The 15,647-nt window shown below is 49.1% G+C and overlaps 1 protein-coding gene across 1 annotated transcript; it reads left to right on the forward strand.

Moving 5' to 3' along the window:
* Positions 1 to 247: 247 nt before the first annotated feature.
* LOC309684809 (E3 ubiquitin-protein ligase TRIM36-like) lies at positions 248 to 13,199 on the forward strand (the record flags this gene model as incomplete). Its single annotated transcript, XM_082500668.1, has 7 exons — positions 248 to 271; positions 8,495 to 8,641; positions 9,720 to 9,815; positions 10,748 to 11,001; positions 11,653 to 11,777; positions 12,319 to 12,612; positions 12,898 to 13,199. The coding sequence occupies 7 exons, from the start codon at positions 248 to 250 to the stop codon at positions 13,197 to 13,199; spliced, it is 1,242 nt and encodes a 413-aa protein (XP_082356794.1).
* Positions 13,200 to 15,647: the final 2,448 nt, after the last annotated feature.

Consider the following 15,647-nt stretch of genomic DNA (forward strand, 5'->3'; position numbering starts at 1 on the left):
AGCCGAAGCTGGAATTTGAGACGAGGGTTGATACTTTCAGGGCACTTTTAGGTGACCCGGAGCCATCGCTTGTTGTTGCTCTGTTGTTGCAAAGTTAGAGTAAAACAGGCTTGTAAAAAGGGACGGGTCTCTGACATTCAGGAATGCAGTGAAACTAAAATGAAGAGAAGTTGGTGTTTCCTCCTGGGATGGCTGTGCTGGTTTAATCATGGCAGCGGCGTCAACCGTCTCCGCAATATCAAGAGTGATGAGAATGCTGCTTTTTTTGCAGGCCACCACACCCTGTCCATGGGCATGCGGATGCCGCTGGTGAGGCAAAGCCACCGGCACCACCGACCCCACCGCCAGAAGCATCGGAAGAAGGAACGGGAGGACTGTGCCCCGATGGAGCAGGGCTACCACTGTAAGTCCCGCCGCAGCATTCCTGAGCCTCCTCGGGGCTGCGTGGGTGCCGGGGTCCTCTGCAAGCAGGTCCGTGTGGCTGATTTGTGTGGTTTGCTGTTCTTCTGAGGGAAAGTGGCATTATTTGGGAGGCAGTTGAAGGCATAATGGATTGAGGCTGGTCTTCCTTAGAGGGATCCTGCCTTTAAAAATGGAAACGTGGGGAAGGAAAGTGGCCCATCCTTATGCAGAGGTGGAACAGATGGTTCTCCTTCTCCATGGCTCTGTGCAAGCCTGGCCAGACCCGGGGGAGAGGGGCCAGCCCAATATTTAGGGCTGAACTGGTGCCAATCGATGGCTACGTAGGGCTTGCTCCAGCGCTCGCTGCCGTCTTCCACATCCTCCTCAAACTTCATCCACCTGCGGACATCGGGCACGATCAGCCCCGTTGCAAGAAAACAGCCTCAGCTCTGCAACCCCTTTGGTGCAGCTACGGGGCGGCAAGAGGAGAAGGCTCCGCGCATCGGCACCTGCAGCTGCAAAAGCTTTGCGTCCCAGAGAGCGGAAGGCAGAGCCCGCGGCCGCCACCGCAGCTGGCAGCAGGGATTTACCTTGCCGTTTCCTTCCACTCGGCATCTTCACCCTCCTTCAGGAAGATCTCATCCAGCTCGGTGAACAAGTGGTGGGGAATGTGCTGCTCATCCTCCTCGGTGCCGAGGATGAACTACACCCGCTGGGATGGGGTGTCTGGGGGCAGAAGATAAATCCCGTTACCACACCTGCATTCGGCCTGTCACGCTCACATGCAAAGCGGCCATCGATTGGCACCAGTTCAGCCCTAAATATTGGGCTAGCCCCTCTCCCCCGGGTCTGGCCAGGCTTGCACAGAGCCATGGAGAAGGAGAAACGCCAGATCGGGCAAAAAATGTCATTATCTAGGATGGCAAATAATTATCTGAGTGGAGTGATGAATAAGCACTTTGATGATGGCTTTTAGCAAAAGAGAATTCTTCCTTTTGCTGCAAAGGCTGAACTGCAGGTCCGTGGCTACTATCATGACGGATGAGGTGTGACGAGATAAGAGATATCTCCGGGTCATTTTGGGGGCTTTCTTCACCTCTCCCTGTCTCTGTAGTAGTGAGGAAGAGGGTTTGTTGTCCCTCTTAGCTGCCTGCAGGAGGCTAAAATCCCACCTGGGCTGCAGCCTGCGCCTCATCCTTCTCCCCAGGGTCCCCAGCATGCTGCCCCCAGTGGTGGCATTGCCAGGGCCAGTGAAACTTCTCCTCTTGAAGCAGAAGGCTGTGGGGTGCCATGGGGGACGGGAGCCTGGTGGAGATGGTTACAAATACTGTGATGCACAGATTTTTCCTTTGGGGGGAATATTTCCTGCCATTTCCAACAGGCGATCTGCGGAAAATGACCTTGCATTTCGCCAAGAGCTTATTGCACTGGTTAGGACATCCGAGATGGGTCATCCTCTCACCTGGTTGTCTCCTACGGCAGGTCTTCCACGATGTTGCCTATAAAGCCAAGAACCGAGCTGACCTGGTGGCTGGCATCGATGAGTTTCTGGATCAGGTCATGGTTTTGCCGCCAGGAGAGTGGGATCCCTCCATCCGAATTGAGCCCCCGAAAAACGTCCCTTCGCAGGTGGGTGCTGCGGCAGAAGGAGGCACGATGGGGACGGGCAGGAGGGCAGCACGGCTGGGGGTGCTGCTCAGGGGCCCAAATTTACAGGTCACATACCCAGCCCAAAAAGCAAAACAAGCCAGTGGCTTAAAAGACATATCTTTATCTTATTTCCATTTTACCAGGAAAAAAGGAAGGTGCCAGAAGCTCTCGATGACAGTGCTTCTTGCAGCAAGCCGGAGAAACACAGCGGTCCTGAACTGGAGCAGACAGGAAGGTGTGAACTGAAATAGTTTGGTGGGGTGTTTTTCTGTTTGCCCCTAAAATCTGAGTGCGCACCTCCCTTCTAGCAGAGTTTTGGGGTGAAGTGGGTCAGTGAAGGGGCTCCAGGTTACCAGCTTGGTCCCTTGGGCTGGGTGGGTGGGAGATTTGGGCAGCTGGGCTCAGCCGCAGTGTGGTTGCACACAGGTTTTCTTGCTTTGGGGTGGAAGCAGATGTGTAAGTACCTCCAGGTAGAGCTGTGCTGCTTCTCAAAGTGAGGGACTGTTGCAATAAGAGGGGATGGGCTCTCAGGTTTGGTCTCTTTTTCTTTTTGTTGGAGGATGGACAGTGGGGTGGATTGAGAAGCTGACAGATAGAGCTCAGAGGGTTGTGGTTAGTGGTGCAGTCTAGTTGGAGGTCAGTAACAAGTGGTGTCCCTCAGGGGTCAGTACTGGGTCCAGTCCTGTTCAATATATTCATCGATGATCTGGATGAAGGGATAGAGTGTACCATCGGCAAGTTTGCTGATGACACTAAACTGGGAGGAGTGGCTGACAGGCCAGAAGGCTGTGCTGCTTTACAGTGTGACCTGGACAGGCTGGAGAGTTGGGCAGGGAGGAACCTAATGAAATTCAACAAGGGTGAATGTAGGGTACTGTATCTGGGGAGGAATAACCCCACGCATCAGTACAGGTTGGGGGCTGACCTCCTGGAGAGCAGCTCTGTGGAAAGGGACCTGGGAGTCCTGGTGGACAACAGGATGACCATGAGCCAGCAATGTGCCCTGGCGGCCAAGAGGGCCAATGGCATCCTGGGGTGCATCAAAAAGAGTGTGGCCAGCAGGTGGAGGGAGGTCATCCTCCCCCTCTACTCTGCCCTGGTGAGGCCGCATCTGGAGTACTGCGTCCAGTTCTGGGCTCCCCAGTTCAAGAAAGACAGGGATCTGCTGGAGAGGGTCCAGCAAAGGGCTACGAAGATGATTAGGGGATTAGAACATCTTTCATATGAGGAAAGGCTGAGGAACTTGGGTCTCTTTAGTGTAGAGAAAAGAAGACTGAGGGGGGATCTTATTAATGCTTTCAAATACTTAAAGGGAGGATGCCAGAGGGATGGGAGGAGTCTTTTTTCAGTGGTGCCCATTGATAGGACGAGGGGTAATGGGCACAAGCTTGAACATAGGAAGTTCCATCTTAACATGAGGAGGAACTTCTTCACTTTGAGGGTAGTGGAGCACTGGAACAGGCTGCCCAGAGAGGTTGTGGAGTCTCCCACTCTGGAGATGTTCAAAACCCGCCTGGACGCTGTCCTGTGCAACCTGTTGTAGGTGACCCTGCTCTGGCAGGGGGGTTGGACTAGATGATCTCCAGAGGTCCCTTCCAACCCTGACTATTCTGTGATTCTGTGTTTTTTTTGTATGCCTCAGTTTCTCCTGGGGCTAAAATGGGAGAAGGAGACTTCTTTTTAGCAATGGAAGTTACTCTGTGCTTGCGATTGTCCTTCCTCAGCCAAGAAAACAACGTGGTCTTCCACGAAAATGGTTTAATTTTTTTTCCTTCCTCCAGGCTCTTTGGAGGTTTGATCTGGGATGTGAAGCGAAAAGCCCCCTGGTTCTGGAGGGACTTTCGGGATGGTCTGAGCCTGCAGTGTCTGGCGTCCTTCCTCTTCCTCTACTGTGCCTGCATGTCCCCCGTCATCAATCACCTTTGGGGGACTGCTGGGGGAGGCGACCAACGGCCACATAGTGAGCACCTCTCTCTGTTGGGTGGCACGAGGGAGGACAACACTCATGCAAAAGTCCTTGCTGCAGTGAATTTGCACTTGTGGTTTTCCCTCTAATGATTTAATTACTCGCTGCTGCCTCTCTTCCCTGGACAGAGGGCCATGGAGTCGCTGCTGGGCGCATCCATGACCGGCGTGGTGTATTTCCTCTTTGCTGGCCAACCTCTCGCCATCCTCGGCAGCACCGGCCCCGTCCTCGTGTTCGAGAAGATCCTCTACAAATTCTGCAAGTAAGGCTGGCTGCTGCGGCCAGGTGCTGCGAGCGCCTTCAGAAGAAGGCAGGGATGGAGAAAAGATGTTTTTGTTAGTGGTAGTTGGTAGATTTAAGTTGTCTTCTGTGTCACAGACATCACGCGCTGCTGCTTTAGTATGTGACGGTGCAGGAGCCCTCGGTCTCTGAAGGATGGATGGGTGGTTCAGGGTTTTTAGAGTTAAAGTGAAAGAGCAGGAGGAGGAGAAACCACAAGGATATGGATGCCCGAGATGGGCTGCACAGGGAAGATGAGACAAATGACTCTGGTTTGGGAATGAGGGAAGATTTGCTTTCCTCTCAGTACAAACTCGGGCACTTTTTTGCATGTTTTTTGCTGGAAGTGGAAATATATTTTACCCACATATCCAAACAGTTCTCTGGTCAAATGTTTTGATGATTTTTGAAAAAGCAGGAGCTTTTCAGGCAAAACGGATATTTTCCGTGACAGTCTTTTTGTTGTGGCAACTGTGATGGGAGATTAACCTCTCTTATTGCAATTAAATTTATTATGAAGCCCCAACTTGCTGGCAGCAGGTAACTGGGTGCAAACCCAGCCGGTTTCGCTGTTAGGGCATCGGGGTGATGTGGGAGAACACCACCTTCCACAACAGGGACCTGACCTCAATTAGCCTCCGAGGCATTAACACAAGGTAATTGTTAAAGAATGATAAATAATTCGCCTCTCCTCCTGCGGGCCCACACCCTGCGCCGCAGCCCTGAGGCTGTCTGTCGTAGGACGTGGAAACTGCATTTACCATCCGCAGCCTTGACACGCTCCTGAATTGCTGCCGACTTTCCCCAAAGGAAGGCACGGCTCGGAGCCTCTTGCTGCCCTTTCCACCCTGCATTTTCTTTTGCTTTCCCAGGGACTACGCACTCTTCTACCTCTCTCTACGGCGTGCATTGGGCTGTGGACCGCCTTCTTCTGCACGGTGCTGGTGGCTACTGACGCTAGCTCTTTGGTGTGCTACATCACCCGCTTCACCGAAGAAGCCTTCGCCTCCCTCATCTGCATCATCTTCATCTATGAGGCTCTGGAGAAGCTGAGTCACCTGCGAGAGGCCTACCCTGTGCACACGCACAGCAAGCTGGACTTCCTCACCATCTCCTAGTGGGTTTCTTCCTCCTAAAGTGCCGCTGCCCCTTGGCAGGAGCTCAGGGCTGCACCTCCATCGCCTTCCCCTCACCTCTGTCTTGGCTCCTCTCCTCCCAGCTGTAAGGGTGAGGCACCGACCCATCCCAGCAACGAAACCCTGCAGTTCTGGGAGAGCAACAAGATCAATGTGTCTGGCATCACCTGGGAGAACCTCACGGTGACTGTAAGTGCCCCGAGTCACTGCTTCCTCGTGCCGCGGCCGTGGCGTCCAGGGGCACTGGCCTGGTGCAAAGCTCAGAGCCCTTCGGGTGATGATGGGCTTCCAACTGTGCCAGTGCTGCTCTGAAAAGTCGTTATTTCAGTCTAAGGTGTGGGTTTAACCCCCTTGGGCCTGGGAAGGAGAGTCCACCTCATCCCTGACATGGTGGGCAATAACTGTTATCCTCAGGACAGCGGTTCTGTCTGGGAGCAAGGTTCAGTGGGTGCTTTGGTTATTGGAGAAGTTGGAGGACTTCAGTTCATGCTTGAAGGCCATAATTAGCTTCCTTAATTGGTTCCTAGTAACTCCAGGCCTTGCTTTCTTACTCAGCGCTGTCTGAAGGTACGTGCATAAACTTGCATGTCTGAGCAGCTCCTTGGGCCATTGTTGCTGGAAGCAGAGCTCAGGCACAGGGTGGGACGCTCTTATAGACATCTTCACCCCCCTTGGCTGTGTCCTGTGAGCCCGCCCCCTGTGAGCCCGCCCCTGGGAAGGGACAATTTGTCTCTTCTCCTTTCCTGTCACTGTTGTCTTAGCCCTCCTTCCCCGTTCCCTCTTTCACTCTCCCCAAGAGTTTCCAGTGTTTCCTTCCCCTCTGGTGTCTTCTTCAGCCACGGTTACCTGCCGTTCAAGCGGAGGATGTGCCATAGGTCTGTGGTACGGTGTCCCATCACATCTCCTGTCTCCGCTGTCGTGGAGAGTTTCATGGACCTGCCTGTGGACACGATGGCCCCTACACACCTGAAGTCCTCTTCAGGCTGAGAGATCTGGGGCTGTTCAGTCTGGAGAAAAAATGGCTCAGGGAGACCTTATTAAGGTGTCTCAATGCCTGATGGGAGGGAATGAAGGCAAGGGAGCCAACTGTACCTCAGGAGTTCCCAGTGAGTAGACTCGGAAGGTTGTCAAACTCTGGAACCACTGGAACACTGCAACCGCCCAAAGAGGTTGTTAACTCTCCACCAATGGAGATCTTCCAAACCCTCAGGAGTTCCCAGTGAGCTTTGAATTTTGAGGGTGACCAAACACTGGAACAGGTGTCTCAGAGAGGTGGTGGAGTCTCTAATAATGGAGTTATTCAAAACCCACCGAGAGAAGGTCCTGAGCAACCTGCTGTAGCTGACCCTGCCTCAGCTGGGGCTTGGACTACACGGTCTCCAGAGGTGCCTTCCAACCTCACCCATTCTGTGAGTGTAGAGGACAAAAGTAAGACAGAAAGAAATGAGAACAGATCCCCTTGGCCATAAACACCTTGGTCTCCTGTGGAGAGGACCTGTGATGAAGAGAGGAAACTTATAATGAGGAAGGAGTAGCAGAGATGGAGTGTTATGCACTGACTGTAATCCTCCATTTCCCATCCCTTGTGTGCCTCTCCAGGCGGGAGTGAGAAGAAGAAATGCAAATGCAAATGAAGGAGTAATTTGAGCCTAGGGGAAAAAAAAAAAAGTGGGGTGGGGGAATGGTCTAAAATATTTAGTCATAGTTTCTGACTATCCAAGTCTACTTGACTTGGCAATGGACTGATAATTTGTAAGTGATTTCCCTGTCTTTGTTTTGACCCATGATCATCTTTCCCCTCGTATCATCTTGAGGAGGGGGAGCGAGTGAGCAGCTTGGTTGTTGTCTGGCTGCTGGTCAAGGTTAACCCACCTTTCATAAACCCGCTTTCATTCACAACCAGACTGGAGAGCACTTTGTAACGTGTGTGGTGGGGATGGGAGAAGCAGATACTGGGCTGATTGTTCTTGAATTCTGAGAGAACTAGACAAGGTAATCTGCTGACCTCTTCGGTCTCTAGCTTGCAGGCTGTAATTCTTACTTACACGAGGAGATGAATAAAAGCGTGCAGTTTCCGTTAGGTGTGACTGTGCACTGCTGTGGAAAAACTGCTTCCACAGACTAACAGCATGACTGCAGTTTTTGGAGATGTCTGCCTGCACAGCTAATTTTCCTGAACATTTCCTTTGTCTTTGGGCTTTTCACCATAGCCTAAGATAACATTTGGAGCTTGAGAGTTGGTTTTGGAGATGGTCTGCAACCTTAGCTTTGAGTGTCCGTGTTTATGCTACTTTATGTGCCTTTTAGATGGCTTTATCTGTTGCATGATCTTGGAGTTGAGCGGCACTTTTTCCCTCTTTGAGCAGTTATTTCAACACGCTCAGTTTTTGAAAGATGAGTTTTAGTGAACACCAGGTTTTTTACAGTGCTGTTTAAGCTGTTGCTGGAATTAGCGCTCAGCATGAGCAACTCGTAATTGGAGTCAGACAGAAAAATTGAAACACTGGGGCCTTTTGTCTTTAAGATGGCTGTGACTGGTGGTGGTGGCTGCGTTTCATTTGTTGCTCCAAGAGCAATGGCTATGTGGCTGGTCAGAGTCTAGCTTAGACCTCAGTCATTACAGTATTATGTCAACTCTTGCTTTAAGAAACAGTTCATAGCTGTTTCAAGAGATGCCGGTGTGAACAGGGTTAAATTTGACAGGGTGGACATGTTCTGTATTGCATTTACATCTCCGAACTGGAGTGCGGGGAGCTTGAGGTGTGCAGACAACTTCAGGGATTAGCAAAATGGTTGATTGCAGTATGGAGGCTATGTGATGTGTACACAGACATTGCTACAGGTTCACTCACTGTAAACCTGGTGAAACTGTTTGTTTTCATCTGCTGGCTTTCACTGGCATGGACAAATGTAAAAGGTGGAAGATAAACAGAATATAAAAAATACCCACTGATAAGTCAGACGCTGCTGTGGGATAATTGAGTGTTTTGGTGGTTTGTTGAGCACCTCCGTTTTTGGAAGGACACCTGCATTCTCTCTGCTCTCTTTTTTTTTCTTCCAGATTTTGATGTGTCCAGAACATGAAACGGAGAGGGTAAACATGTACTGTGAAACCTGCAGAAGGCCTGTTTGTCGTCTATGTAAACTGGGTGGATGTCATGCAAACCACAGAGTAACAACCATAAGCACTGCCTACAAAACCTTTAAGGTAAAAGTAAATATTGTTGGACCTGGCCTTAAGAAGGGGGAAGAGCACTGAGCCTCGGGTTTAAGGGCAAACTTCCCCTGGCAGGATGCCAGGACGTGTGTTTGGAGGACACTGAACGAGTCATGAGGCATGCTGCTGTGCAACATCTGTTAATGTATATATTAGTGTGACATAGTGTGCGGCTAAGAAACTAAACTATATTTTCTATGAGGCTTCAAACAGAACCCCTTAAAAGCGCTTCCACCTTATGTTAGCCAACTGTGCATCAGTACTGACCAATGCAGAAGGTTTAAGAAGTTAATGGTTTACAATCTGGCTTTTTTAAGGCAAGTGTCCTTGTGGCTTGGGTTAGCTTATACTTCAGAAGCACTCCTGAAGAATCTGCATCGGCAGTTATCTGCTGGGACGCTGTATGTTTTTGAAGTTGCAGAGCTGTTGATTCCCTAAGCACCATACAACAGGGCAGACTTGCAAACACTGCTTTGTTATTAAAGAATGATTGCTGCTGCCTCCTCTTCTTCCTTTGCTTCCTCTCTTGCTCACAGGAGAGAAAAAAAAAAAAAAGCCCATCCCAGCCTGCCTTCTGCTCTTTGGCCTCCTTGCCTGTTTGCAAGGCTTTTCCTGTACAGCTGTTAACTCTTGCAACTAAGGAAGTGCAGAGACACTCCTAAGTTCGAGTTTCCAACCACTCATTTTTCTAGCAAACCTTACTACAGATGAGTTAATAACCTATGAGGCTTTTCTATTAGTTCTGGTAATGCCTTGAAGACTCGTGTTCCTAGCCTAAGAGAGAAGGTGACTGCTGTGGCTGGGGAAGGATGAGCCAGCTGAGGCTGTCACCTCTTCTCCTCAGAGGCTGTGCCACCAGTCCTGCACATGGCAGTGGCCTGATGTCCCGGGCCAGTCATGGCGGGTCACTGAGCAGTTCTCCGCAGGGTTGCTGCTCATAACTGATGGCAGGCTCTTGTCCTCGTAACTACAGAAACTGAGTGCTGGCTGGGTGGCCCACCTGTGCTTGTTGTCAGTTTGGGTGGGATGCCCTTGTTCTGCCTGCCAGTTTGCTGTTTTATTTTAACAGGAGAAGCTTTCAAAAGATATTGAGTACCTCATCAGTAAGGAGAGCCAGGTGAAAGCTCGCATCACGCAGCTGGATCTGCTGCTGAAAGAAACAGAGGTGAGAGTGGCTTGTGGGTTGTCTGGGGATGGACCTTGCAAGGACACAGCAGGGACTCCAAATGGAACAGTGAAGTGTTCCAGATCCTTTGGGTTTTTTTTTTGTTAGCCAGCAAAACCATTTCTGAACAGTTTGTGTTGGTTCTGAGTCACAGACGGTAAGACCTAATCCTGACAGTGTGGGAAATTTGGGCAACCTACAGAGGGAAGTTAAGTTTTGGGTGCTGCTGTGAATTTAATTGACATAAAGCTTATTTGATACCTTACCCAAAGAGAGGTGGGTTAGACTTACAGCTCTTGCATATGAGTGGTGCTGCACAATTTATGCTGTCTGTTTACCTTGAGGATGTTGCAGTGAAGTCAGAATTAAGGGCAAAATCTCCCTGCAGAAGAGTCAGAGCTGGGAGCTCACATACGAGCTGAAAAACGCAATGGCAAAAATTGGCAGGAGCTCCTGGCCCTGCCTGTATCTTGCTGCAGATGGCCTTTGTGCTTCATAGTTCCTTTAATCCAGGGCACTCATCAGAGGTGGCACTACAGGGCATAGGGGAGAAACTGGGCTGGACTCCCAGTTCAGGGTGACTGGGGAAGGTGGAAGAGCACCTAGGTCTTGGGCATGAAGACTTCAGACGCTGACTTGCTTTTACAGTGCTTTTCCATGAACTATTTAGACAAACGCTGTGCGTAACTCAATACATAATCGGAGGAATAATTTCCTGCTCTTTCCTCTCTGTGTTAACGTAGGAGACGCTTACTAGCTTGGGTGCAGCGCTGATTGCATTTTCAGTGTTGAAGAGCATAACAAAGCTCGTTAGTCTTGTCAGTCAAACAGATGACTAGTTTGCTCTGATCTCTTGAACAACCCTAAGTACATTTCTGTACACAGCCACAGTGCTGTGGGATCCGTCTAAAATGTCTTTTATTCCCTCCTAGTGCAACAGTGAAAGAGCTAAAGAAGAAGCATCTCAGAGTTTTGAGAAATTATCTCATGTCCTGGAAGAGAAGAAATCCACAGCTCTTAGGGCAATTGAAGCTTCTAAGAATTTAAGGCTGGAAAAATTGCAAACACAAGCAGAAGAATCTCAAGGGCTCCTGGAAAATAATGGCCTTGTAGGACTTGCTCAAGAACTGCTTAAAGAAACCGATCCATCTTGTTTTGTTCAAACAGCAAAACAACTTCATGTCAAGTATCTTATTAATTATCTTCCATTTGAGGTACAGGTACTGTTCCAGGGATGTCTGGTCAGTCATATTCTTTGGACACCTGCTAGGAAAGTACTGAATGCAAGTACTTTGTGTTGCAGAGCCTCAGAGGCGGTCCCGGTACCATTCAGTAGAAATTCCTATATTACAGTGTGCGTTAAAAAACAGCCCAGAGGAGGGGCTCTGTCCTGCGCCAACGCCTAGCCTTCTTCAGTAGGACTGCAGTGGAAGGGTAACCCATTCAGCTCACTGATACAGTCCTTTGCTCAGAGATTGCATCGGGTATTTGCAAGTTAATCTAACAGGTCTCTTCTGGCTTTAAACTCTTTGATCTGAATAGTTGTGCTCCATTAGCGCTTCACACCTATTTTGTTCTTTGAATGTAATGCCCCAAATTGTTAAAATGCTCTGCCAACCAAAAGATTCCCTGTTAGTTATCTTTACACTGATGTACAAAAGGCCTTTACATTTTGCATTTTAATTCTGTCTAGAGAGACAAGTTTCTGGGACACATGAGTAAGTACCTGAAAAGAGAACTTTTTTTAAAGCAAAACCTAGCGGTTTTGCTTTAAGGAATGCACCCATGTGAATTCCTTTTTCCCTCTTCTGCCATCCCTCTGCTTCTGTGCTTTCAGAATCCAAAAAGCTACTGAATCTCTGAAGAGCTTCAAGCCAGCAGCTGAAACTACTTTCGAGGACTTTGTGATGGACATAGCCAAGCAAGAAGAGATCCTTGGTGACTTGTCCTTCCATTCCAATGGCAAATTATGAGAGCATCACGTCTTTCTTGAGTTACAGCTTTAAGGGCTTCTCTGGAAAGAGGCAAAACTTGTGCAGGGCTGCAGTTGCAGAACTCAATCTTGTGACTTGCATTGTCCCTTCTGCCTCTGTGATTCACAAGGCGTTACCTGGCAGCAATGCTAGCTTCAGCTTTGATAAAGAAGCTAAGATGCCATGGCATTCAGAACCAGTTTACATTGGCTTCCAAAATATTGTAGTTAAGTAATACTAGGTCTTCCTAGCAGCTTTTTGTCGTGATTGCATGACAGAAAAGAATAGGTTTTTATATGGTTTTTTAGTTGCCAGCAAAAATAAATAATACAACTTTCAAAGTAAAACCAGAAAGGATTTAAGTGCATGAACAGACCCATCCTCATCTGCACTCTTTGACTGAGTCAGATTTCCCCCCCCCACTGTCCCCCCAGTGCTGTAGCCACTCAACAAAGGGCTTCTGTGTTTAATTCTAAAACAACATGTATCTACCTTTGAGGTTTTTTTCTCCTGAATCTCTGTCATTCCAGGTCTAGAAATACCAGAAATCAATGAAGAGCAGAGCAAAATGTACAACAAAGCTCTGATCAGTTGGGAATGCCCTGGGAAGACAGACTCAGCTGATATCTATGTTCTTGAGTATCATAAGCTTCATAGAGAAGAGGAGAGTACAACGTGGCAGGAGATCGAAGTTTGCAGCAAGAGCAAAGTAATATCTGATCTCGATGACGACAGCAGCTATGCCTTCAGAGTTCGAGGATATAAAGGATCCATCTCTAGCCCTTGGAGCCGAGAAGTTATCTTGCGTACGCCTCCAGCCCCAGGTATTGGGTTTTCTTATGTCCACGAGCTGCTGGTGGTGTTAAGAGCTGTAGGTGGTTTCCAGTAGCTCCCAGACTTCTACTACACTGTTACCGGTTGTATAAATGTTTAAAAGCACTGTTAACAAACAGGTTAAGTAGGTAGCATACTGAGACTGTGTTAGCTTGCGTAATGTTCCTGGTAGCCTTTAAAAGCGAGGAATTCTAGTGCCAGCATGACTTAAAATATAGTTTATAAGCACAGAAATACTTAACTAAGAGAAAATTTTTTGGGATGCTGTTTTTCAGTTCTCAGTTTTCTTTTTGATGACAAATGCGGGTACAACAGTGAACATCTCCTGCTGAACCCAGGAAGAACCTCTGTGGAAAGTAGGGCTGGATTTCCTCTACTGCTGGGGTCTGAGCGCATGCAGGTCGGATGCTACACAACCCTGGATTACATCATTGGCGACACTGGGATTGCCAAAGGGAAGCACTTCTGGGCTTTTCACGTGGAAGCCTATTCCTACCTGGTGAAAGTGGGAGTTGTTTCTAGCAACAAGATACAGAAGTTGTTCCATAATACCCATGATGTGACCAGCCCAAGGTAAATTGCAGACTCTTGCTTAATACATGTTTTGTATAAGGAGATGGCTTTTTAAAAAATAAATTAAGAGCGAGCCTGGTCTCAATTAGTATACAAGATGAACCTAAGCAGTGGGAAGTGGCTTGAAGGATATAGTGTAAGCAGGTTGTCCTGTTCATCCTCTACAATTAGTAGGAAGATGTTCTAATTGTCCAGAGTCCTATTTTCTTTCTTTCTGGGAAAGAAATCGGGTTTCTACAGATATCAAGATATGTCAGTTAAAGCAAGAAGGTTAAAAAAGAGAAAAAAAAGCATCATTTGCAAGATTGAAGCAATGCTTAGTTGTCAATAGTAAGATTCTGCCTTAATTCCCTTAGCATACTGGGTTTGGCAGCCACTCAGAGGTACAATGTTCACTGTGCATATCTGTGTGTCTTTGCTGTAGCTTGCGTCATGGTGGATTCCAAGTCACTGGCTCATCCCAGGCTATAGATTTGCATATGACACTGGAGTGCTACTGAGCACAAGCCAAAGTGCAGTGGATAAACCAGCAAAAAGATTTCCAGCTCTCAATTACAGTTGTAGTAAGCCTGGATGTGTCTAGGAACTGCAGGCTGGGAGGCTATCTCCCAGGGGCTCTTAACTTTTTCATGAATCTAACAAAAGTGTTGGCCTTCTGCTGTATAACATACTGAAATTATAAAAACGCCAGTGTCTCAAGCTTCTGAAAGTCAGATGGAGACTTTTTGAAAAATGAGAAATTAGATCCTGATTTTCTCATTTCTCCCGGTCCCTGCCAGGAGGGAGTGAAGCTCAGCCCCGCTCCCTCCTTTTACAGGGAGGAAAACAAAATGGAAAAAAGAAAACCAAATTGTCCTCTATTAGAAGTGTATAATTCCATTTTAAGGGTAGGGCAGCAATAGGGCTGGTACCACAGCCCCCCAGCCCCACAGCCACTGTGGGTCACCGGCGTAATAATGTACCTCTCCGGTAATTAAAGTTTCTTTTGGGAAGGGGGGAGAGATGGGGACTCTCCTGCGCCGGGACCTTTCCCCTCCAGGGAGGCAGAGCCGGAGCAGCGAGCACGGTCCTGCCCGGAGGGCAGCGTGGAGGGGACGCGCACGGGCATTCCGGAGGAACAGCAGCAAGGAAACCCCGGCACTGCACCTTTCCCTTCCTCCGAGCCTTTTTCTTTTCCTCTTTTTAAGGGCTCAACCAGTTTCTTCCCCCTCTGACCGTCACCATGGGGCACTGGCACCAGCAGCTTTGCAAAACCCCATCCTGTAAAAGCCGCCTGATTTTGGCCCTGTTTGGGGATGTGCTGCTTCCATCCTTACAGAGCAAACTGATAGATTTGTTTTTCTCCCCCCTCCCCATTTAGCAAGAAGCACCAACGTGCTGTTGTCGTTTTGGGTCGGTTTGCTGCAGAAAAAGGCTCCCGCAGGGGACGGGATAAGCCGATGGCAGGAGGGTCCCTGCACCCATCCCACCGCTGCTGGTGGAGGGCGGCAAGGGGACCTTTTCTTCGGGGTTGTCCTCTCCTCCCGGGCTCTGCAGCCCCACGCCGCAGCCCAACGACCCCCCCGAGATGGGAAGAGAGCACGAGAACCATCTCTGCTCAACAGCTCAAGAGGAAAAAACAAAATAAACGAAAGAGATAAAATAATACAATAGGATGAGATACAATAACGCAGGAGCACCCGCCCCACTCGTGGCACTACTTTTATTCTCGGCCACTGCAGTGATTGGGGGGTTTGACAGGATGGACCTTCCAAGGTCCCCTCCCACCCAAACCAGTCTTTGGGTCCATGACTGGAAGTGTCTGAGGTCAGGTTGGATGGGGCTGCAACCAACCCCGTCTACCGGATCCCAAACCACCCAGAAATCCAATCCAAACTGTTCTTTGGGTCCGGTTGGAGGTGTTCAAGGTCAGGTTGGATGGGGCTGGGACCAACCTGGTCTACTGGAAGGTGTCCCAGCCGATGATGGGGAGGTTGGACTGGATGGACCTTCAAAGGTCCCCTTTAACACAAACCGTTCTGTGGGTCTATGACTGGAAGTGTCCAACGTAAGGCTGGATGAGACTGGGACCAACCTTCTCTACTGGTTCCCAAACCTTCCAGCCCAAAAATCCAACTCAACCAACCCAAACTTTCTATGAGTCTGATTGGAGGGGTTCAAGGTCAGATTGGACAGGGCTGGGACCAACCTGGTCTGTTGGAACCCAAACCACCCAAAAATCCAACTCAACCAATGCAAACCATTCTGTGGGTCTGAGTGGATGTATCCAAGGTCCGGTTGGATGGGGCGTTGAGTAACCTGCTCTACTGGAATATGCCCCTGCCGAAGACAGGGTAGGTTGGACGAGATGGACCTTCAAATGTCTCCTCCAAGCCAAACCAATCTGTGTGTCCATGACTGGAAGGTCCAAGGTCAGGTTGGATGGGGCTTGGAGCATCCTGAGCTGCTTGAA

This window comes from Vanellus vanellus, assembly GCF_965231255.1.
Source record: "Vanellus vanellus genome assembly, contig: HAP1_SCAFFOLD_44, whole genome shotgun sequence".
NCBI lineage: Eukaryota > Metazoa > Chordata > Aves > Charadriiformes > Charadriidae > Vanellus > Vanellus vanellus.